The sequence below is a fragment of the Saccoglossus kowalevskii genome, chromosome 1, assembly GCF_978046115.1.
Source record: "Saccoglossus kowalevskii chromosome 1, keSacKowa6.1, whole genome shotgun sequence".
In the NCBI taxonomy this organism is placed as follows: domain Eukaryota; kingdom Metazoa; phylum Hemichordata; class Enteropneusta; family Harrimaniidae; genus Saccoglossus; species Saccoglossus kowalevskii.
In genome coordinates, this window is record NC_140641.1 from 17,576,162 (window position 1) to 17,601,321 (window position 25,160).

At 40.8% G+C, this 25,160-nt stretch overlaps 1 protein-coding gene across 1 annotated transcript; it reads left to right on the forward strand.

Moving 5' to 3' along the window:
* Positions 1-722: 722 nt before the first annotated feature.
* On the forward strand, positions 723-23,972 carry LOC102803081 (DNA repair protein Ku70-like). The gene is made up of 16 exons (XM_085503016.1): positions 723-854; positions 1,316-1,406; positions 2,020-2,127; positions 2,581-2,703; positions 5,974-6,025; positions 6,268-6,367; positions 7,415-7,601; positions 8,282-8,445; positions 9,196-9,292; positions 9,466-9,580; positions 10,596-10,813; positions 11,165-11,276; positions 12,496-12,657; positions 14,535-14,644; positions 15,661-15,744; positions 23,534-23,972. The coding sequence occupies exons 2-16, from the start codon at positions 1,329-1,331 to the stop codon at positions 23,645-23,647; spliced, it is 1,824 nt and encodes a 607-aa protein (XP_085359142.1). The 5' UTR covers positions 723-854; positions 1,316-1,328; the 3' UTR covers positions 23,648-23,972.
* The last annotated feature ends 1,188 nt before the right edge of the window (positions 23,973-25,160 follow it).

Here is a 25,160-nt window from a genome sequence, read left to right on the forward strand (position 1 = left end):
TTACGAATGCGTAAATAATCGAATCGCAAACGGCGAAACGTTCCAACAGAAAACAATATTATTACCTGGCTGCCTTGCAAAAATACTTCTGTTCATTTTCTGTCTGTTTATTTCAGTTGCACTTGCAGGTATGGTGACACGCAAAACTGTCGGAATGCCATTCGAGTAATGTAAAATATATCACAAATATATTCACGCATTTGCCTCATTGCCAAACACTTGGTTCAAGATTGACAGGAAGTAAGAAAGAAGCAGACGTAATGAATGAAGCAGACGACACTCATCAACTCAGCACGAGCGATGCAGTAAACTCACATAACACGGTTGGCCTGAGTAGCTGTAGACAGAGTTGCAATTCACGTTAACGCAAATGACAAAATATCTGTGTTAGTATCCAAACGCACGATCTATTCAACAAAGGAAATTATGTCGAAAATGTGTCACAGTTTTCGAGCGACCGAAATTCTAACAGGGCGCAGACATCTTGAATGAGGGCCGATGGGAGATTAAAAGGTAGTATTACGAGTAAATACGAGTTGTAGTTTGAAAATTTTATTGGATTACCACTAGTAAACATTTTGTTTGATTAGTTATTATATCAACGGTAGAACTAGATCACTGAGTTGGTGATATTAATTAGAGTTTCCCTTCGCTCTCTGAGTTCACACAAGGTCATGAAATGATAATTACGCGCCAAATTCAGCCAATCAGATAGAGCAACATGAGTGACGTCCACGATCGGCCATACTAGTATATTCGCGTCTCAACTTGAACTGGGTATATAGTCTCCTGTTATATAATCCAATATTTAGAGACAGTGCCTTTTATCGGCGTTCAAACTCCGTGATTCCAAGGTATATACAATACAGCACAGTCGATCTGAGCACGATATTTTACACGCCCTTGTTAACAGCGTCTTGTCACGATTCCTCGAGTTTGTTTAGATTTACCCCCCCCCCCCCTATCGCACCAGTGTCAACACCCTAGACAATGTAAAAGCCCAGCGTGTCTGAGGTGAGGGAGGCAGGGTGTGGGTGTGATGGGTATGATTTTCGTTATACTTAGAGTTTCAAGGCCCTGTGCAGTGGGTTGCTAGAAAAAAACAAACAATGCATTTCTATTTTGTATTTTATTTAACCATGTGTATATGTCTGTGTACACCCAACACACAACTTGGGTAGCGGCCGAACAACAGACATGTAAACAGGGCTATATTTTATCGTTTTGGATAACAACATATTACAATATATGTGTGAGTGTAATTAACAAAAATACTATAAATGCATGTGAAATCAACATTGTAACTGTTTTATAGCTAGCAATTCAGTATGGCAGCTTGGTCGTCGTGGGGATATGCTGATGCAGATGATGATGAAGATAATGAGGATGCAGAAGTTTCTTATGAAGTAAGTTAAAATTGATATCAGTAATTTGTAAAATTTGATCTTTCATATATCATCCATTTTTCGCTGTATATATACCGGGTATATATATAGAATATTTGCTTCTGGCAGATTCAATACGTTCTGGTAGGTGTATTTTAAGTGATTTCAAGGATTTATAAGATAATGGTTTGTAACTTTCATAACCATGTATAGTGATATGTGGTGAAGACCTCATGAAAAACAAACTTTTGTTTTTTGCAAGTATTTGCGAGCGATCCCATTTTGTGTGTGTCTATCAAACATATTTCTGTTAAACCAATTGTGTCACAAAAGTCAGTGGATGCTGGGAAAGGTTCGGTACAGAAATGATGGAAATAAACGAGATCATTGCTATATTCGAACATGCGCAATTCAAACACAATCACTGATCAATTTTTTCACAGACTAACTAATTTGTATACGAAATGCTAGACATATAGGTTTGTCTATTGATTTTGTGATCATCTCGTAAATTGCGCTACTTCTTTTATTCATGCGAGATCTTCATTGCATAACTTTCGTACACTCATAATTCTATGGTTATAAGAATACATATTTTCAGACATGTAATTCATTACTCTTTGCTTTCTTTAAGTCTGCTTGGGGAGGTAGAGATGGTCTCATATTTCTGATCGACTGTTCTAATCCAATGTTCGAAAGACATGGCGAAGATGATGAAAGTCATTTTGAACTTTGTATTAAGGTGAGTGAATCTCTCAATATTTTTTAACTGTGAGGTTATTATTAATCTAAAATCCAGCTCTTCCCACTGCAAGAAAGGTCTGGTGAATCGCTACGTAAATACATAGACTGCACAGAATTCTGCATCATCACTGATTGTCTATTTCCATGACTCAGTACATTACCGTGGGAATTCACGTACACTGACCTATTCACTAGTCTATTATTTATAAATTTTTCAAAGTCTCGCAAGAATAGACTGCATCTAGTCTAGATTATCATTGACTTTTATGTGAGTAGAGTGAGTTTTTAAATGCTTAATTTTTAAATGGAAATTTAAACAATAAGTTTTATTTTTATTTTTACATGTTTACATTCAATTTAGTTGATTTCCCTTATCAGTAAAAATAGTAGGATTGAAATCAAGGGAATAATTAATGTGTTTACAGAAAAATGTTTTCTTTATGAATTGCAGTGTGCAAAGAGTGTGCTGAGTAATAAAATCATCAGTAGTGACAGAGATCTTGTTGGTGTTGTGTTTTTTGGGACAGAAAAACATGAAAAGGACAGTGAATTCAAACATATCTATGTTCTTCAGGTGAGTAATTACACCACTTTTTTTAACACACTTTCTCTGTTTATTGAGGGTCGTAAGCTGTAATCAATTGTTTTTTTTATTTTTGTGAGCATATAAAGCATTTTCCAAAATAAATACCGTTTCTATTTCCTGTAACCTGTACCAGCTATCCTCTCTGCCCCCCCCCTCTATTGACATTTTACTTTTCAGTAATGCCAAATATTAGAGCAATTCTCTTTGTATGCTGTCTTTTTTTTCTCTTGTTATTTCTTTGTTGAATTTATAGCAAATTTGAGGTATGTATGGGGGTCTAAAAACTAACTCTGCGACACGATTGTGCAACTCGCCGAATGTCAATTATTGCACTCTGTGACAGGATCGCAGTGTCACTCTGCGAAGAGCATGATTCCTATTGGTTGGTTGGTTGGTCGAACAGCGCGAATCCCAATTGATCGATGTGTACCCTACACAGCATGCCTTATAGAAATGTTCAGTTTTAAATGGTTATTTCGCCGACTACCCCCAAACTACGGTAAACAAGTATTTACCAACGACATGCCGCACGGTTCGGTAATCAGCAAGTATTTAACATTTATTAACATATATAACATCTCCCGGAGGGGATGAAAGGAGTTACAAAACACATGCACGTTGGTGTTGGCTGCCTTATTACGGTGTAACATCAGGTCTCATGCCACTAATTAACCAATGGCTGCTCGTAGCCCTCAATTTAAATGCCCAGGAAGAACCAATGAAATTTTTTAAATATTATTTTTCTCAGGTGCTCCCTGTTTGAGGGCGTAATCACCTGGGTCAGAGGTGAGACCAACATGTGGTCTTTTGTTTACTACTTAGCGGCTGTGTACCTGTGGGTTTATTCTGTGTGTTAATGGATGTTCTAATCTTGGTGTTTTTCCAGTGATTTCTCTTGGTGCAATCCAAATACAGTAGGTGTGTCTTGTTTACCTGAGATTTGCAAGAGTTTGAGCTGGCTAACATGTTAGTTTTTTTCATATGGTTGATTACTGGCATGTTGATTTCCCATTTTTGAGCCATATTTTCAACTTTCTTTGTCATTTTCATATAGCAATCTCGTCATATGTTAACATTGTCGTCTATGGAAATTCAATTAGTGGTATGAGACCATCAGGGAGCTGGTAACATTAACGCCATCTTGAAGTTGTAAGGCTTCGTCCGCAACTATGCTCATTAGCATAGGTGGCAGCTTTAAAGCGAGTAGAGTGCGTTTCACGCAATGTTACGTTCTTTTTTTGTCATTAGCAAGTGTAATTTGTTATGGCTATATTCATCACTTCGAATTCCCAAATAAAGCGTGTAGCGGGTCAAACTGTTTCTAGGCAATCAATGTCGTTTTATTAAGAATATTAAGAGAGAAAAAATGTAAAGCTGTGTGAATGGATTGAAACTACTGCTGAAGATAGAAAACTAAAACGGCAGTGTCAACAGAAAATTAGATGGGTGTGTCTCTGAGAGCGTCTCTGCATAAACGGGAACGATGGCTTTGTTTATTTGGCCGATGTTGACGAGCAACAGATTTTCTGTACTCACTTCCTCGTCTGATCACCGGCCCTCAACGGTCTCACGTGTCGGTGTTGTCATCGGTTAAGTAGTTGCAACTCTTTCGCATTGATGCGAATATTTCAGCCTAATCGTCCCTTTCGAACCACTCGCGAGGTTGGTCATAATATGACCTAGACGTGCTTGCACTCTGTTGCGATTACAATGAATAATTCATGAAAAATAAATATAATTTGCGTAAACGAGGGGTGAACGCGAAAGTCCTGTAATTTTTCATCGGAATCACAACAGCCTGCAGGCTAGTCTAAATTAGTAAATATGACCCAGAGTTGCAGATTTTTCTTTGCCTCGTCTGTCATTGACGTCTTTGCTTTCTTTCTTTTCATTGTCATTGCGTTTAATAGTAAGATGGTGTTAATAAAATAGAATATAGACTTAAAAAATAAAACGATTTCTCAGACAAAGTCTTGACTGATAATAATGCTGACAATAGACGTTAGATTAATATGCATGTTTGCGACAGGAAGCTTGTCATCCGTTCAGAATCATCAACAACAGAGTATTACCTGTAGTATACATATACATGTTATAAACATTATGCAAATATTAACGAAATGGTAGTAATGTTAGTGTTTGAGCACTGGTCTTTCCGAAATTTAGAATAGCTGGGATGATGAATCAAGGTACAAAGTAATCGTTTTATCAATTATTGAAAAATCAAGAAAAAAAAAGAAAATTTCCCTTAAGATCAATATGGACCACCGAAATTTGGCGTTCATTTAAAAAAAATGAATCATAATTTTCAGTAATACTGACTTCGAAAATTATGATACAAAAATAATTACATTCATACCACAAACCAACACCATTTTTGTTTACTTTTCACAACTGTTACAAAGTATTTCATTTCTGGTGGTTAAAATACCAGCTAATCGATCGTAGACCACAAGTTTGGGATCCGTTCATGATCTAAACGAAGGCAGACGATTGCAAACAACTGCTGTCATGGCAAAACGTTGCACATTGTGAATGATTTTTTTTTCACTGCATGCAAATTATTTTCCTTGATGCACTCAACAAAGTCAAAGCAGACGTACCGTACAACATTCGTTGCAGAACGCGAGAAAAGTACTTTGAAGCTGCCGCCTATGCTAATGAGCATGGTCGTTATGACGAAACCTTACAACTCCAAGATGGCGATAACGTTACACCGTAAATAGGCAGTCAAAACCAACGTGCACGTTACACTATTTAATTTTTTTAGCTAGCGGTGTGATGTGTCTAATCACCGTAAACCATGTGTCATTTGTTTGGTCCCACAATTTGTCTTCCATGTGCTTGCCGATCACCGAACAGTGCGGCATGTCGCCGGTACATAGTGTTGACACACTTTTTTTTTACCGTACCATTTTTACCATTTAAAACTTAATTTTTTATAAGGCATGCTGTGAACATCGAACATTGGGATTCGTGCTGTTCACCCACCAACCAATAGGAATCGTGCTCTTCGCAGAGTGACACTGCGATCCTGTCGCAGAGTGCAATGATCGACATTCGGCGAGTCGCACAATCGCGTCGCAGAGTTAGTTTTTAGACCCTCATACATACATGCAAATTTACATAATTTCCCATTTTGTTATGTGAAAGTTGACAGGAGATGTTTGTCAGTCAACAATACTGGCAGAAGGTGTCGAGATGTTTGAATTTAAAAAAATATTATTTTTTCCTAAAGTGCTATTTGAATATTCACAGAAATTAGATCAGCCATGTGCCTCAAGAATCCTTGAGCTAGAAGAATTTTTAGGTAAGATGGATGCAAATCTTATTGATTAAAGTTCGCACTACACATTTTGTAATATTGTACAGAAATTGTGCAATTTTCTTTGATTCATGAAAATCTGTCTAGCACGAAATGTTAAATCTCTTTACAGTTTTTGCTTGTGTCAAGTAGGTCCCAGACCTTGCTTGATGGCCAACCATGTGTAAGTTATACACTTATCATTTCAATCATTTGTTTATGTGTGGCATTTATATTCCCTTCACTAGAAAACGATGACAATAATGATTTTGCTACTCGGTATGGACATAGCAGTGACTTTCATCTCAGTGATGCTCTGTGGACATGTTCCAATATGTTTTCCTCAAGGTAAGCCACAGTAGAAGGCAAAATTTTCTGAGTTTAATTTTAGTGGATGTTCACTAAGGTTTAAATTCATTGGTTTGTGGAAGCATTACATTCTATTGTTAAATTCAGTAGATTTACATATGAGTGAAATAAATAAATAAAACCTAATAATAATTAACTATAAGCAGAGGTACATTACTTGGGATTTGCAACACGCATACATGTAGTATCACATGGTGACATCAGGTCAAGATCCCATTCAAGTCTCATCTCGTAGATAGCGAGACTGATGCCACGACCTTCTGAAATTACTGCAACTTAATGGTCAGTGTTCATTTTTGTACATCTAGATGTTTAAAAAAAACAGAAATCATATAAAACCTTGCAGTCAAGAAGGAAAATAATAGAAGTATTTGCACTTACCTTGACCTATTTGTGCAGACCTGATTAGTTTTCGGTAAAAATCCCCTCATACATATTAACTACCTAATTTGCATAATAATTAGGTAATTTTCGGCCTTTCTGCTGATATTTCAAATACTGATCATCACATTTCAGTGAAACTTGGTACATAGATGCTCTAGGACGATGCTCAGACCTGGTTAGTTTTTGGTGAAAATACATTTCCCGGTAGCTAATTAAAATAATAATTAGCCAGTTTTCGGCTTTCCTACCAATATCTCTAGTACAAATCATCTCATTTCATTGAATTTTCATACATAGATGCTAATCAACATAATTAATGTTGAAAACCATGCATATTGATTATCTTATGTTTATTAGCCAATTGCTGATACAATTATCTCAAAAAATCAGATTTAAATTGAACTTGTGGTAGAGGTGCTCTGGAATAAATCAGACTTCAACCAAAAAAATTATTTTCTATGAGTATTTTAAACTTCAATGCTGTGGATCACATTGTTTTCATGTTATGCATTTCAAATAGCAGACAATAATTAGTTTCCAAGCTTCCTATTTGAAAGGCTAATCTTAAATTTTGAATTAATTTTAAATATGCCTCTAATACGAGAGTTCTCTCTAAGCTTTCTTTGATTCTCTTATTATTAGTACTCAGAAAATTGGACATAAGCGTGTACTATTGTTCACTAACAATGACGACCCTCATGCTGATAACATCCCACTACAGAGACAAGCCAAGACCAAGGCCAAGGACTTACATGAGCTTGGGATTGACCTAGATCTCATGCATATGCAGTCACCCGGGAAACCATTTGATATAAAAAAGTTTTATCAGGTAACATCAGACATACACATGAATTAAATTGAAATACTGATTCAGTTCAATGAATATATATACAATATAATATATTTGACATATGAGCTTACACATTTTACTGTTACTGTAGATTTCTGTAAAATACTTTATTTTAGCTGGCATTAAGTTTTGTGGAAAATAATTTTTGGGTGGTTTGTATATAATTTATTTGTACTGGTTTTTAACTGAATTTGATGTAAACTATAGAAAAAAGGGTAGTATATTTGGTGGACTTTCACTGAATTATCCCTCAGCAAAAAAGTTAATTCCAAGCGAAAATAAGGTATTTTACAGTACTTAATTTTCTGTTGGAATTTGTCTCCATATATTTAATGACAAATCTGTAAAAATATGACTCATGTTAGGCCATATTGTGATTTTAGTAAGATTATATTATTGATGTCAGAATGATGGACCACTGGTTCAAGATTACAGTTAGTAAAATTCAACACATCCTATGTTTATTTTATATTTGTGCCTGATGAGAATCCATGATAACATTGTGCAGAACACAAACTTGTGCAAAAAGTATTCCAATGTCATGCACACATTGTATTCGTGTCCTATGTTATAACATGGCAAAATTTGAATAATTATGTATAATCCTGTGTATCATGTAAATTCCCTGTGACAAAGCCATGTGATATTTGTTTTTCAAGGATGTTATTTTCATGCCTGACGATGAGGATCTTGGCGTTCTACCAGACCCTGTTGAGAAATTTGAAGAGCTGTTAACCCGAGTACGCACAAAGGATCACAAGAAGCGGTCAATGGGACGCGTGTCATTTAAACTCGGTGACGGAATGGAAATGGGAGTATCTTTGTAAGTTGTTGAGTCATGCACTTTTTGCAAACAAATATCAATAAAATATTAAGCCCGATAACAAATATTAAACAAAAATATACAGTGCTCTTAATATGTAATTAACTGACTCGGAATAGGATAGGATTTAATTGTCTGAGATGTTGTGTGGTATTGTCGCATATGACTTATTTACCACTTCCGTGTCACTGAGAATGTTCTAGAACCGTACTGTGTCTGGGTGGAATATTCTATATTTCTTGGAAAATGGTTGAATAGATAATAGAACACTGTAGGAGACAATAGAAGGTAATGGAACATTCTAGAAATTTGTAGTAAGTTCCAGACTCATTATGTATGCTGATGTAATGGTCTATTTATAGACAGTGGGGGTATATATAGGGGAGTTGTTCAGCACTGAGTTCAGATCGGAGATCTCGTTGAATTGTATTGGAGTTTAAGTATCTGGTTATTGGAGTAGTGGAGTTTTACCGCGTTATTGTACTTGATGTTTGCAGAGTATAATAATACCAGTACCAGTTGAAACCTCATCTGTTGGCTCCGTGTTTGTATTTTATCATCGCCGCCAGGGAAGTCTTCCTCTTCCTGTTGCTGTTGCCATTTTGGTATTTGAACCATCACACCTGTACTATACCAATTACGGTAATATTACGTTGCGTGTGACAGGTATATTCTTCAGTTATAAAGTTGCAGTCAGTCACTCATACCTAGATAATAACATTTGTATAAACTGTGTTTCTATACCTACAGGTATAATCTTGTTCGTTCCATGCCCAAACCTACAGCAGTTAATCTAGATAAGAGAACCAATGAAACAGTGAAAACTAAGACTTCACGCTATTGTGAGGTAAGAATAAATCTTACATTTGCAGGCGATTAGAAAAAAAAATGAATATTTACCATAATTGAAAAAAGGAGAATATACAACCACATTTCAGCCATCATTCATAGTTATCAATTCAACTGTATGGACATTATCATTGTCACAAGCTTGATAAATTTATTATCTTTTTGGCGTAGGATACTGGTGAAGTTTTAATGCCCTCCGATATCAAGAAGTTTCAGACATTTGGAGGTCGAAGGATAATATTTGATGCCGATGAAGTCACAGAAATCAAGAAATTTGATCAACCAGGTAAGTCATGATCAAATAGTGTTTGCTATGGTTATGCTGTTACCAGTAATAGCAATGACTTAGCAATGAAATGCTGATAGACATCTATTGTATGTGCAGATAAATATGATCATCAAGTTGTCATGACAACAATAATTAAATGTGATGGCATTTGTTTTTCATATAAATTCGTTCAGTTTGTAAAGCTGATTAAATGACAATTTACATTTCCGTCTGCATTTATTTCATTGTGGCTTTTCAGTGATTTACTGTGAATCCCAAGCAACAGATAAACACCTGTCTCTTGCTAATCTGTATGATTACATCATTGCTTTAATTTACCCAGAGTTCAATACAAATAAAGAATATTAATGTTCCACCATTGTAAATCGTACAGACTGGTTCTTTTTATGTTAATCCAAACTCGTATACTGTAAAATACTTTATTTTAGCTGGGATTAATTTTCGCTGAAAAGACTTTTTGGGTGTTTTGTATGGAATTTATTTTGAGTTCTGTTGAGTTTCTGATGAGTTGAATGTAAAATATAGGAAAAATGGTATATTCGCTGGATTTTATTTTCACTGAATTATTCCTTCAGTAAAAAAATTAAATCCAAGCAAGAATATTATAGTACTTTACAGTATTACTGTTCTAGTTGTGTATTCACTTTCTTGTTTGACCAATTCAAAAATCTTTTGGATTAAATATTCACATTCTACAAGTGCTCAGGCAATGAAATAGTTAAATATAGTCTCCAGTGAACCCAATGTCTTAACCCAACATCAGAGACTGGGAAAAATCGCTCGGTTTTATAGAGGTGTTTTGAGGGTTCAGCTTTACAATGTTCTGATTAATCTGCAAATTGACCAACATGCCAAAGCCATCTTTCACAAAATAAATGTTTTCCCATCTTATTTGGTAAATTTTCAAAATAAATTGGAAATTATACCCATTTGAGGAAAAATGCATTAAAATGTACAAACAATTAATTGCAAATGAAAACATTAACAAACTCTGACAATAATCTGATTGTAGGTCTCCTGCTGATGGGATTCAAACCTCGGTCTAGTTTGAAGCGTTACTACCACGTAAGAGCCGCTCAGTTTATTCACCCCGATGAGAGCAGCGTGAGTGGAAGCACTACGCTATTTGCGGCTCTGCTCAAGAAATGTCTGGCAAGAGACGTTGTAGCAATATGTAGGTTTATCCCAAGGAAGAATTCACCACCTCGCTTTGTTGCCTTATTGCCACAGGTAGGTTACAATGTGAATATGCATATCAATTTTAGTTCATTTGTTTTGTGTTTAGAAAGATATAAGGTCAGACAAAAATGAAATCTAAGTTTGTTTATCAGATTGGCTAATGACTGGGTTTTTTTTGCAATTTTAGCGTTTTTTTTTTTTTTTTTTTTTTGCCTAGCAATTTAAATTTTAACCTCAACTTGAATGTTGTTTTAATAAATGAATGTGTTGTTGCAGCCCAAAGTGTTGTAATCACCTATTACATATACTGGTGTTAGTCAGCTGATGCACCAAATCCTGTCAGCTGTTTTTAACAATTTAAGATTGATGACAACTATGGCATTTGTACATTTCTGTGTCTAGGATGAAGAATTGGATGATCATAAGATACAGGTGACACCTGCTGGTTTTCATGTTATTTTTCTGCCATTCTGTGATGATCTGAGAAAACTGAACTATCCATCAGCACCAAGAGGTGAGCATTAAAGCGCCCACTGATGTTACAGTTGTTGTCTGTGATAAACATTCTGCACTTTTTATTAGTCCCCGTTCGGACGAAGTCCGAAAACGGGGACTTATAATTCGGTCTCCGTCTGTGTGTCCGTGTGTGCGTCCAGAGTCACATCTCAGAATCCCTTGGACTGATTCCGTTCATTTTCTGCATGTGCCTATTACTTTATGTGGGACATATGCACATGCAGTGGTTTAGCGATTCGATTCAAAATGGCCGACTGGCAGTCATCTTGTTTTTTGAAAATGCTGAATTTTGGGACATGCTTTGTCAGTTGTCATTCAAACTTGGTACATACAATGTAGATTATACATGTTAGGATACATGTCCATGATGATTTATTTCGCAATTGGATCAAAGATGGTGGACTGGCAGGCATCTTGTTTTTTTTTTTTATGCGGTATCTTGGACGTGCTCTGTCTGTACTTTATACATGTTAGGATGCATGTCCATGACAATTTGTTTCAAAATCTGATCAAGGATGGCTGATTAACAGCCATCTGACTTTTTGGTCTTACTACTATATTTCCACAATTTATGTACCATTTTTATTCGTATTTGGCACATACATCATACATATCAGTGTGTTTCATAATCAGATCAAAGATGGCCGAATAACGCCTGTTTTTATTTTGGGACATATTACTACTACACGGAACATGTGTTTTGATGTAAATAAACAATCTGTTGTATATGCCACTTGGAATCCAAGTTTCAAGGACACGCTCGCGACAACCCTTCCGCTTTAATATGACAAGCACAAAGAAAACTTTAAAAAATTTAACGGGGACTGTGTCATTTTCAATGACTTGTTCATTTGTTTATAAGGTGCCTTTCAAAGCATGTGTCACAGTTGTGCATGCATGCATTACATGTTTACACATATTTGTACAATGACTGTGGCGTTTAAAACTGCTGCTTTTAATCATATAAATTTGTAATTTGGGTTTTGTCTGTCCGTTCAAAAGTCTATCATTCTGAAGTCATTTTTTGAACATGTACGATGACTCAAATATAGACATCTATTTTCTCTACTATTTGATAAAATATCGCTGACTGACGTCAATTTTGGTTCTAAATTTGAAAATTTGATAAATTCTGATACTGTAATACCAAATGGGCACTGTGCATAATAAAATCCAATTCCTTAATAATTTAAATAACATACATTTTATATCAACAGCTAACACAGACCAGGTGGACAAAGCTAAGGAAATAGTGAAAAAGCTACAGTTTACTTACAAGAGTGAAGCATTCGAGAATCCCTATCTGCAGACTCACTATAGAAATTTGGAAGCTTTGGCACTAGATCGAGATATTCCAGATGATGTACCAGATTACACCGGTAAGGCATAAAATACTTGTTACTGTCACGAAATGATATGGATGCTTGGAAAGATTCAAGCATCATTCAAAATCGCAAATTACGCATATTACACACTTTTTATAACACTAACAAAAATAATCTGAGATAAACACCAATCAGTTCTTTCACAGACTCACTAATTTTCATTACAATTTCCAGAAATCAAGGTTTTTTTGTAATTATCTTGCATTACTTGAGTTTCAGTTCACTGCGAGGTCACACATATTGCATGAAAAATGTTTGATATAATTTTTTATTATAGCTCGATGTGGAGTATATGGCCTTTAATACTTTATCAAATGTGAACAGCACATTATTAAGTGTGGAAATATCTCACAAATAATGTAAAATACTTTATTTTAGCTGGAAATAATTTTCGCTGAATATAAACTTTTTGGGCGTTTTGTATGGAATTTATTTTCACCGATTTTTGATAAGTTGAATGTAAAATATAGGAAAAAGTGTATATTCGCTGGATTTTATTTTAACTGAATCATTCCTTCAGCGAAAATAGCGAAAATTTAAAACCAAGCAAAAATAAAGTACATGTATACAGTATGTCTAATCCTGTGCAATTATTTAATGTCACTACAACGCTATAACCTTTGCTTGTCCTGGTTTGACTCCCGTGTGTGAATCAAGCACAAAAAGGGAGTCTTTGCAGTTAGTGTGTCTGTATGTGTGTGTGTGTGTGTGTGTGTATATGTGTGTGTGTGTATGTGTGTCCGTCTGTTCCACTGATATCTCAAGAACCATACATCAGTTTTTGATGAAACTTGGTGCATAGATGCTCTGGGCCAATGCGCAGATTTGATTAGGTTTTGGTAAAAATCCATGCATATTAATTACCTAATTTGCATCATAAATAGCTGATTTTTAGCTGTTTCATGACTGTTCCACTGATATCTAAAGAACCATTCATTGGATCTTGATGAAACTTGGCACACAGATGCTCCAAACTAATGCGCAGGTTTGATTAGTTTTGGGTAAAAATCTGCAATATTAATTACCTAATTTGCATAATGATTAATCAATTTTTGGCTTTTCTACTGATATCTCAAGTACTAATCATCACATTTCAATAAAACTTGGTACATAGATGTCATAGGACACTGCACAAACCTGATAGTTTTTAGGGTAATATCAGTAGATATTAATTACCTAATTAGCATAATTAATTAATTTTCAGCTTTTCAGAAATTAATTACCGAATTTGCATAATGTTCCACTGATATATAAAGAACCACAAATTACATTTTAATGAAACTTTTAAAAAGAACTATGCAGAAACCCAATTAGTTTTTGGTAAATATTTATGCTTATTAATCACCTAATTAACATAATTAATTAACACTGATATCTCAATTACTGATCATCACATTTGAATAAAATTTGGTACATAAATGCTCTAGGACAATAGACAGGCCTGATTAATTTTGGGTTAAAATTTGTTCATATTAATTCTCTAATTAGCATAATAATTCATAATTTTTTTGTTCTGTTCTGTTCATATTACCGGTAGTTACCTGATGTATATAATTAGTTTACAGCTTTTCCATCAATATCTCATGTACAAGTACTTTTGAATTAATTTTTAATGTGTCTTCAATACTCTCAGCACACAGGAGTTCTTTCTAAGCTTTCTTTGATTAAATTTGATTTCATGCATAACGCGGGATCTCACAAGGAACAGAAAATGGTTTATTCCCATGACTTTTTTTATTGCATATCACATACTTACATACCTTCATCTTAAAAAGTCTTGATGTCAATGTTTCTGGAGTGTAGAATTTCCATGGTGATGTTCATGTCAGTATCTGCATGCCACCTGACTGTATATCATTTTTACATTCAAGAACCTGACACTGAACGAATCAAGAAGAGGGCTGGCAAACTGATTGGCGAGTTCAAAGACTTGGTCTTTCCTGATGGCTATGATCCAGATGCAACACCAGCTAAGAGAAAGGTACGTCAATCTGCACACATGACGAAATCTCTCTATCTTAGCTTTGCACTGTCGTACAGCAATGCAGGGTGACATTGTTACATTACATCTGAGGCAACTTTCAAATTGAGAAAATTAGGGATGGGATAGGGATGTGTGAAGAGTGATCACTTGCCATATTAAAACAATGTTTGTAATAAGAGTGTATGCCGAAAGTAATTCATTTTACTTGTTCACTGTTTTATATGACACTGAGAATCATGATTTGAAGTCGGAATAACTCTTTTTTTTTTTTTTCTCATTGTTAAGTCAATACAAATTACAGAAGTTACCATGGATTTGATATTTTGCCAATTTTACACCAATTTTATTATTGACCATTTCAAATGATTTTGTTGTCTTCAATTAATTATTAACCTAGACTGCATTGATAAAGTACTGGAATTTTGTAAAATACAAAATGCAACAATGTTCAATCCCATGTAGCCTACATGGGATTGAACATTGTTGCATTTTGTATTTTTTTGTATTTTGTAAGGCTGCCTTTGTTATAGAACTAAAAAGGGTATTTCTCCAATTGCACATAATGTGAATACATTAGTAGTTTCTGTGTCTCTATTTTTGTTTGCAGTCCCTTTTTTATTGGCATTGCTGCTTTTTTTGTGGTATAGATACTGTAAAATACATTATTTTTGTTTGGAATTAATTTTCGCTATTTTCGCTGAAGGAATGATTCAGTGAAAATAAAATCCAGTGAATATACCTTTATTCCTATACTAATGCATTCAACTTGTCAAAAATCAGTGAAAATAAATTCCACACAAAACACCCATAAAGTCTTTTCAGCGAAAATTAATTTCACTTAAAATAATGTATTTCACAGTATACTGCATGTCCATATAGGGTTTGCATGCCCAAATATGGTGTAATAAATACCCAGATGTTATAGCTGTTGCCATATTAGTATAGCACCAAAAATCAAGAAACCATCTACCATACATACATATACTGTGTCATTGATTACATGTTTGTTTCAGGCGGCTGTTGGTGGAGGTGCCCCTGCTAAGAAGGCAAGAGTTGTCAGTGATATCAACTTTGAGGAAGAAGCAAAAGCTGGCAGGGTGAGAAATATTTCTAAAAATACATTAGCATAAATTTCAATTAATTTACCTAAGACAGTCTTATTCTGGAAGTTTGAAATAATTTGGGAATGACAGTGCTCTGTAAAATAATCATGTACTTCGCTTCATAAATTTCAAGATGGTACATCAATGAACATAATTAGTTGATAATTGAGTTTCCTATGAACTGACTAGCCTAGAATCTACGCAACATTCTATTCACTATACATTGCCTAGATACGTTGCTAGCAATTATTATCTGGAATCGAGTAGTGTTTGTAAATTTGATTGGTTAATTGATTTAAGAAGCTGTCAACGTTAAACATGTGTATCATGTGAAGGCAGCCTAATTGACATCGAGTTCATGGTAGTTCAGTTACTCTGGTCGTAGATAGTAAACAAAAGCAGATGAAAAAAAACCAAGATCATTTAGTCTACAGTGTTACGAATGTCTTGTGCAACTCCTAATTTTCGCATGACTCCAAGTGTTGGAATTGTAAAAAAAAGCATGAAAGCAAAAACGCTTTGACAAACATTGATATAAGTACTGTAAATTGCCTCATCTTTAAAATTTATTGATAGTTTTATGATTGCTCAACAATGTAAAAACCTTTATTAACTTGTTAACTAAAAAAGAAATGTCACACTGTCTTTACGGTATTAATAAAGAATTCTATTCTATATATAAGCTTACAGATGTTGTGTAGATAGTTATAGTAATATGCTTAAATAGTAACTTTTTGAGTATGTCTGAATTGCAGATAAATTTTTTTTCACTTGTTTTTCCTCTGAAATTCACTACGTTCAATTACCCACCATAGACTCCGGTCAGTCAAAATGACTATTTTGAACTGTAGGCATTAATCAGCGATTCTGCCGGTGACGGAGAGATAGAATCTAGGTCAGGGGAAGCCCCATGACCTCAAGATTCTTTTACCCCTTACGTCACGAACCCACGTGACCGAGGCCACATGGCAACACCATAGGCAGCCGTCCATCACTCTTTGTTTCTCTCCGCCTCCTCGGGGAATGATTCTGAGCGGCTCTGCCTGGCTTTGTTGCTTTTTTCCTGTCCGGGTTTCTAGCGTGGGTCGTCGCCGCAGCCGCGGCATCCGACATTCTAGCTGGTAGGATAAGTTTTTCTTGTCGTTTTACCCTCGTGTCGTTTTCCCCCTTTGTGTTATGCTTTTTCACAGCAAAGAAATCAAACCCGGGCGCCACCACGTAGTCACACGTTGATTTCATGGCGGCACCTTTTACAACTGTAATACTTTTCCCTCATGCTTATCGTCCTTTATTTTCAATGTGTTTAGAAATGGACAGATGCACTGGCAACGCCAGAGGCTCACCGCCGGTTTTGTCTCCTCAGTTTTTGAGGCGAGTTTGTACTGAGTGTACGCAGCCATTGCAGGAATGGAATCCGCATTCAAAGTGTTACCGTTGCTTTACGTGCGTTCGGGGTTCGGGTGTTTGCCCAGAGAATTTGTGTAATCACTGGGTTTCGGAAGCCTGGGAATCGTTCCAGCAGCATGTCAAAATAGCCGAGACTGACCGCGTCGCTCGTTCGCGAAAAGGTCGCGCGGCAAGTGCTACCGGCATGGGTATGAGTGAGTTGTGCGTTGGCATGAATGACAAGTCCTCGCGCTCGGTTACCGGTTCTCATACCGGGATACCAAGTAAAGGGCCCGATAGTGGGGGTGCCGATTTTTTTCGGTTTCCCCCCGCTGATCGGAGGGCATCTACACAGTCTGTTTTTTCAGGCAGTGGGTTTCCCAACTTTACCGGCAACAGCGAGGCTGTGCCCCTGGAGGTCTTTCCTCCTATGGGGCCCGCGCTGGGTCCCGTTGTGGACCCATCCTCGCGCGGCGCCGGTTTTGCCACTGAAATGAGGGCATTGGTCGAAGGACTGTCAGGGCAAATTGCGTCCTTGGCAGGCAGAGTAGATCACCTGCAGGCGGAGCGAGCTGTCTCCACTGCGGCCTCTCAGCCGGCAAATAGGAAGAAACACAGAAAGCACCGTTCGCATTCTAAACACGTCTCTTCCAGGGAACCCCCCGTTCCCAGCCGTGACCCCCCCCCCCCCCCCCGCTGATTCGGGGGAGGCCGAGGCGCAGGCTAGTGGCAGCAGGTCCCCTCGGGAACCTCAGACACGTATCACCAACGGGGACGCTGGTAGCCAGGACTCCGTTTTCGGGGCAGGGCGTTCGGGTCAGGACATACTTTGTACCTCCCCCCCGCTTTCAACCAGCCAGGGTTCACCGCGCGGTGCCGGACTGGTTAATTTACCCTCAAGTCCGAGTTCCGCTGTGGGTTTCGACTCCCTTCTCGCCGACCCACAGGCGTTCCCAGAGGGAACCGACCCTGTCATGAGACGCACTCTTGAACACGCTCTCGCCCACATATTTAGGCTGAGGGGTGGCAGTTCACTCGCGTCGGATACAGTGGGTACCTTGGGCGGTCCCTCAGAGTCCACATTGCGTAACGACTCAGTGAGCCACGCCGTTGGGGTGATGCGGAATATTATCAGTCCAGGTGACGCTATGTATATTCCCCCACCCTCGATCCTAAAGCAGCCGCTTACGGTCGCTTCTACGCTGATGGGATCACAGGCGCCGGGATCCAGATCAACCCCAGCCGCACGTCTCCCCTGGTCCAGCCGAGCGCTGAGCGTGGGGGACGGCGCGCAGACGGTGTTGAGGGGCGGTCGTTGGTCAGCCGCGGAGGAAGTAACGCCGAAAGCCCCGGGCTGGGGTAATCTGTTGCATAACTCCTTTCGCTGGACTAAACGCTACCCCATCGGGGCAATCTCGGATTCGGACCCCAATTCATGGGACGAAACCAGAAGTCCCCGACCGGACCCCAAGGCTTCTTCCCCGGACCCCGGTACCACAAACTTCTGTTTTGCCAGCCGGGTGAAGGGGGATGGCCGCGTTCCATGGTCATTCTCATCGACTCATTCTGAGACTATCCAACATGCTCTGAGAGCAGAGTTGCGACCAATAAATTTCCTTGAATTTGTGGGCGCCACACTGGAGCGCATTCTTGTGCGCGCCCAGGACTCTGAGACCTCAGATGCAGAACGCACTCGCCTCCTAGAGCAGGCGACACAGTTAATGGTAGGCCACCGTACGGCTATGTGCGATATCCTCCAGTGTCATATGGCTCTCTTGGCCGGGGCTACTACTGTGCAGCGAGATGCGGTTTTAGACGCGTGTGTTTTCGCCGGCGAACTGAGTCAGGGGGTACGTCACCGCCTCAGTTACGCAGACTGGAGATCCTCCACCCTCTTTGATGGGGAGATAGCGGGGGCAGTCGCAGAGCTTTGGGGTGTAACAAACCAGATGGTCCAAGTCGAATCCGCTAGCCAGTTGGCCGCTGCCAAGGGTAAACGGAGGGCACCCCAGGCACAGAAAGCACAACGCTCTAGGACTAGCTCCGCTAAACAGAGTCAGCCAGGAGGCAAGCGCTCGTACCCATCCGCGGGAGGGAAGGGTAGCGGCGCGCCCCCAGGAAAGAGGGGACCAGGTGGTGGCTCCTCCTCCTCCTCGGGCGGTCATCATCCCCGGCAGCGGGGTAAGCATGTTTGACGCTTACCTCTGCGACGGGGGGGATGGGCCTGTGTTCGGCAAGAGATCAGGCTACAGCTTAGTAACCCCAGTGATCTACGGGGAGGCTCACCTCACGGTAGAGGAGAACACCCCCCACCACCCCCCCCACCCCCCGCCGGCAACCGCCGAACCCATGGCCACAGATCCCTGTTGCACACAGATTGCGCCGGTGCATTCCGGCTTGGAGGCAGCGGGTAACCGATCCCTGGACGCTCCAGGTGGTCACACACGGTTACAGAATACCACTGACATCTCCTCCTCCCTTGTCAGTGTCCCCCCCCGTTGGGGGCACTGCCAGGGGACCCCTGCAAGGCAGAAGCAATCAGACAGGAAGTAGACAGTTTGCTAAGAAAGGGCGCCATACACAGAATAGTTCAGCCGGCACTAAGTCCAGGCTTCTACTCAAATGTATTCGTAGTACCAAAATCTACAGGCGGCTGGCGTCCGGTTCTGGACCTAAGCAGACTAAACCAGTATGTGCTTCTCGATCGGTTCCGCATGGAGACACCATCCAGTGTCCTACTCTCCATCCACCGGCTGGACTGGCTAGCCTCTTTAGACTTATGCGATGCTTACCTGCACATACCAATGCACCCAGCGAGTTGCCCTCTCTTTCGATTCGCTCATCTGGGCCAAGTATTTGAATTTCGGGTGCTCCCCTTCTGGTTATCCACAGCGCCCTACGTATTCACCAGAGTGATGAATCAGGTAGTGCTGCTGCTCCACCAAATGTCGGTACACATCAATCCGTACCTAGACGACTGGTTGATACACAACCCAAACAAGGGGTTATTAGCCAGACATGTAAGGCTTACACAGGATTTACTTCACCAGTTGGGCTTGTTAGTAAATCACAAAAAGTCTCACCCCGACCCGACGCAACAGTTGGTGTTTCTGGGCATGGAGTTCGACACCGAAGTAGGCCTGGTTCGCCCATCTCTAGCGCGTTGCCTAGCGCTAAGCAACCTAGCAGAACGCCTAGTCAGCGTACCTTCAGTGTCTCTCCGAGAACTAATGCGGCTCATCGGAATGATGACCTCCGTTCGAAGGGTAGTTCCCCAGGCCGCATTACGCAGCCGCCCAGTCCAACGCTTGTTATTGGAATACCGAGCTCACCTACGGGAACTAAACAGACGGGTATCGATCCCGGACCAAGTAAAGGAAACCCTGTCCTGGTGGTCGTCACTGACCAACCTCAGACAGGGGGTCCCCTTGGACCCACTCGTCACAACCATGACTCTGGTAACAGACGCCTCCCTCCAAGGTTGGGGAGCGCATCTATTGGACAAACAAGCCCAAGGAATATGGCCCCCGCAATGGGTTCGGGACCACCATATCAACTGGCTCGAGCTGAAAGCAGTGCACCTAGCACTTTCACACTTTCGACCCGAAGTTCGAGACCACAGAGTCCTGCTCCGCACAGACAACACAGCGGTGGTCTCCTACATCAACAAGGAGGGGGGGGACGCGTTCCCCATCGTTGTCGGTCCTAGCGGAGCAAATTCTCCTTTGGTGCCTGGAATACAATGTGGAGCTAACTGCACACCACCTTCCAGGGGTGAGAAATGGTCTGGCAGACGCCCTTTCGAGGCGACTCCGTCTCCAGAACACGGAGTGGCAGATCCCCCAGTGGGTAGCCTCCAGACTGTTTCGGCTATGGGACGGTCCAAAGATAGACCTGTTCGCAGCACCCCGGAACGCCAAGCTCCCGACGTACGTAACACTCCTGCCGACACCAGGAGCATGGGCCGTGGACGCCTTATCGATCCCCTGGTCCCACATGGATGCGTACGCCTTTCCTCCCTTCCCGCTAATTCACCGGGTACTGGAGAAACTTCGACAAGAGCCCACCTGCATATTAACTCTGGTGGCGCCCAATTGGCCGACCAAGGCCTGGTTTCCGCTACTGTTGGAAATGATAGTCGAAACTCCGGTAGTACTGCCGGACATACCGGACTTACTGTCCCAGCCGGACGGCACACTACCAACAAGCCCAGCAGTGTACCACTTACACGCATGGAGGCTCTCAGTAGACTCGCGCAGACGAAAGGTCTATCTAAGCGGGCTGCCAACGTCCTGGCCAGGGCGAACAGGGATTCCACCAACGCTGCCTACGACTCGAAGTGGCGAGCATACACCGGTTGGTGTAGTGGAAGGGAGATTGATCCATGCCATCCCTCTATCGGCCAGGTAGCAGACTTCTTTGTCCACTTGTTTGACGAAGTGGGTCTGTCCTACGCAGCGATCGTTGGCTACAGGTCAGCCTTGTCTCCTGCCATAGAAGACTCTTTGGGGTCAAGTTTAGCCGATTGTCCCATTATTAGGAGCCTGTTTACTGCTTTCCATAATCAGAGGCCCAGGGCCTGTTCAAAGGAACCGCTTGGGACCTGTCGGTTGTTTTATCAGCCCTAAGCAGACCTCCCTTTGAGCCCCTCTTTTCAGCACCACTCAAGTTTTTGACGTGGAAAACAGTCTTCCTACTGGCCCTCGCCTCAGGTAGGCGCCGGTCAGAGCTAGGCGCACTGTCCTTTGCGGACGGTTGTGCCGCCTTTATGGACGATCAAGTTGTACTAAAGACACGTATCGGGTTTCTCGCCAAGAACCAATTCCCAGGGCACGATCCTCAGCCGATCGTCATCCCCCCGGCTGTCAAATATTGTCGGTCCGGAGGACCAGGAGGAATTGCTTCTCTGCCCGGTCCGAGCGCTGAGTTGCTACGAGAACCGTACCAGGTTTTCCAGACAGGGAACCAAACACATGTTTTTGTGTTACGGCCCTGGCAAACAAGATAAGCCGGCTTCCCCGACTTCCATCTCCAGGTGGATTACTGCGACTATACTGGAGGTCTATAGAACACTATCCTCCTCAACACAAACCTTGCAGAGACACCAAGTACGAGCACATGAGGTCCGTGCGATTGCTAACTCACTAGCGCTAGCGTCAGGCGCCCCCCTCGAACACATTTTGAGGGCAGGCTTCTGGAGGACGCAGAACGTCTTCATCAACTACTACCTAAGAGACACCCAATCTATTGAGCAGGGTCTCTTCAGGTTAGGCCCCGTCGTAACGGGTCAGGCCTTGTTTGCTGACCCAGCCCGTACGACTGCAGGGGCCCCTGCGCATAGGCGATAAGTCAGTCTCGGCATTCTTGCGGGCAGATTGTCTGTACCACTAGCACTCCCTGGAAGCTCCCAGGTTTTCACTTCTTTCGACCTACGCCCTCATGCGAACTGTTTCGGTCCTACTTCAAGCTTATCACCCCCGAATTCGGCTTGGGTCTAGCTTTCTCGGGCGCACGGAACCCTGTCACCACAGCAGCATTGGCTTCTTGCTTCGGGGACAGCACAGGCAAGGTAAGACACCACCCTTCTTGGGTCTTAACTTAGGTTTTTGAGTTTGTTTTCATCCCGGACGGGGAAAAGACTTTCATCATTCCTTTTTTTTCTGTTTGCTCGGAAAAACCCGCCACCTATCGGTGTCTGACTCTGCCTACAGTTCAAAATAGTCATTTTGACAGACCGGAGTCTATGGTGGGTAATTGAACGTAGTGAATTTAGGCGAGGGTTCTTCGAACCCGCCTATTCACATAGTTCATACCCACCATAGACTCCGGGTCCCCCCCAACCTCCCCACTCTTTCCGTCGCGTTGGTCTAAGTCCTCGAGGCGGAGAGAAAGGAACCAGAGTGATGGACGGCTGCCTATGGCGTTGCCATGTGGCCTCGGTCACGTGGGTTTGTGACGTAAGGGGTAAAAGAATCTTGAGGTCATGGGGCTTCCCCTGACCTAGATTCTATCTCTCCGTCACCGGCAGAATCGCTGATTAATGCCTACAGTTCAAAATAGTCATTTTGACTGACCGGAGTCTATGGTGGGTATGAACTATGTGAATAGGCGGGTTCGAAGAACCCTCGCCTAAATTTGCATATATTTAGTGTAATCTTCGTTTTTTGGTTATGAACTGACCAACCATTTATGAGTTTTCTAGAAATATTTTGAAATATGAAACAATTGGAAAACATTTCATTAAGATTTTAAAACAGTTAATTTTTCAAAGACTTGTAATGTACATTGTTGTGTACATGGAATTCCAACCTTTTCCGTAATTTAAATATTCTGTGTTTTAAGTACTGGCTAGCATAATTAAAATTCTAATACTGTTTTATTTGATTCCTTTCTACAGCTTGGTAAGCTGACAGTGATAGTACTGAAAGAATTCTGTAAATGCAATGGTTTGTCATCAGTTGGTAAGAAGCAGGATCTTATTGAAACCATTAGTCAACACTTTGGTGTTTAAATTCTTGTAACCATAGTAATTTGTTTTAATTGTGTTTTTTTGTAAGACTTATCATTTTTTATCACTACAGTAACTAGTTAAATATTGATATTACAAATTCGTAATGTAGTGTTGTGTCAATAGGGGAAAATATGTAAATTTTTAGCCCCGACTTGTAGATTGACCTCCGTAGATTGAGTCTCAAACATGCCTGGACCGATCAGATTGACCTTCGTGGATTGAGTCTCAAACATGCCTGGACCGATCAGATTGACCTCCGTAGATTGAGTCTCAAACATGCCTAGACCGATCAGATTGACCTTCGTGGATTGAGTCTCAAACATGCCTGGACCGTTCAGATTGACCTACATGGATTGAGTCTCAAACATGCCTGGACCGATCAGATTGACCTCCGTGGATTGAGTCTCAAACATGCCTGGACCGATCAGATTGACCTCCGTAGATTGAGTCTCAAACATGCCTGGACCGATCAGATTGACCTCCGTAGATTGAGTCTCAAACATGCCTGGACTGATCAGATTGACCTCCGTAGATTGAGTCTCAAACATGCCTGGACCGATCAGATTGACCTTCGTGGATTGAGTCTCAAACATGTCTGGACCGATCAGATTGACCTTCGTGGATTGAGTCTCAAACATGCCTGGACCGATCAGAATGACCTTCGTGGATTGAGTCTCAAACATGCCTGGGCCGATCAGAATGACCTCCGTAGATTGAGTCTCAAACATGCCTGGGCCGATCAGATTGACCTCCGTAGATTGAGTCTCAAACATGCCTGGACCGATCAGATTGACCTCCGTAGATTGAGTCTCAAACATGCCTGGACCGATAAGATTGACCTCCGTGGATTGAGTCTCAAACATGCCTGGACTGATCAGATTGACCTCCGTAGATTGAGTCTCAAACATGCCTGGACCGATCAGATTGACCTTCGTGGATTGAGTCTCAAACATGTCTGGACAGATCAGATTGACCTACGTGGATTGAGTCTCAAACATGCCTGGACCGATCAGATTGACCTCCGTGGATTGAGTCTCAAACATGCCTGGACCGATCAGATTGACCTCCGTGGATTGAGTCTCAAACATGCCTGGACTGATCAGATTGACCTCCGTGGATTGAGTCTCAAACATGCCTGGATCGTTCACATTCACACTTCACACAGACATTGCATACATATGTATGTACGTCCATTCTTTTCATAATCTGATTCAAGATAGTTGAATGGTGGCCAATTTCTGAAATTCAAGCATTTTTTTTCATTCCCAAACTTGTTCTTAGTCGTGTAATAGACGGATTTTGTTCGAACTTGGTACATAAGTCAACATAATAGGATGCATGTCATCTTGTTAGTCCCTGTTCAGGCGCAGCCTGAAAAGGGGACTAATAATTCAGGTTATGTCCATAATTCCGTCTCCAACATTTTCTCAGAAATTCTACAGCAGATATCAGTGAAACTTGGCAGGTTGATGAACATGTCCCCTCCGAGTATGCACGTAATTTTTTTTCCAGA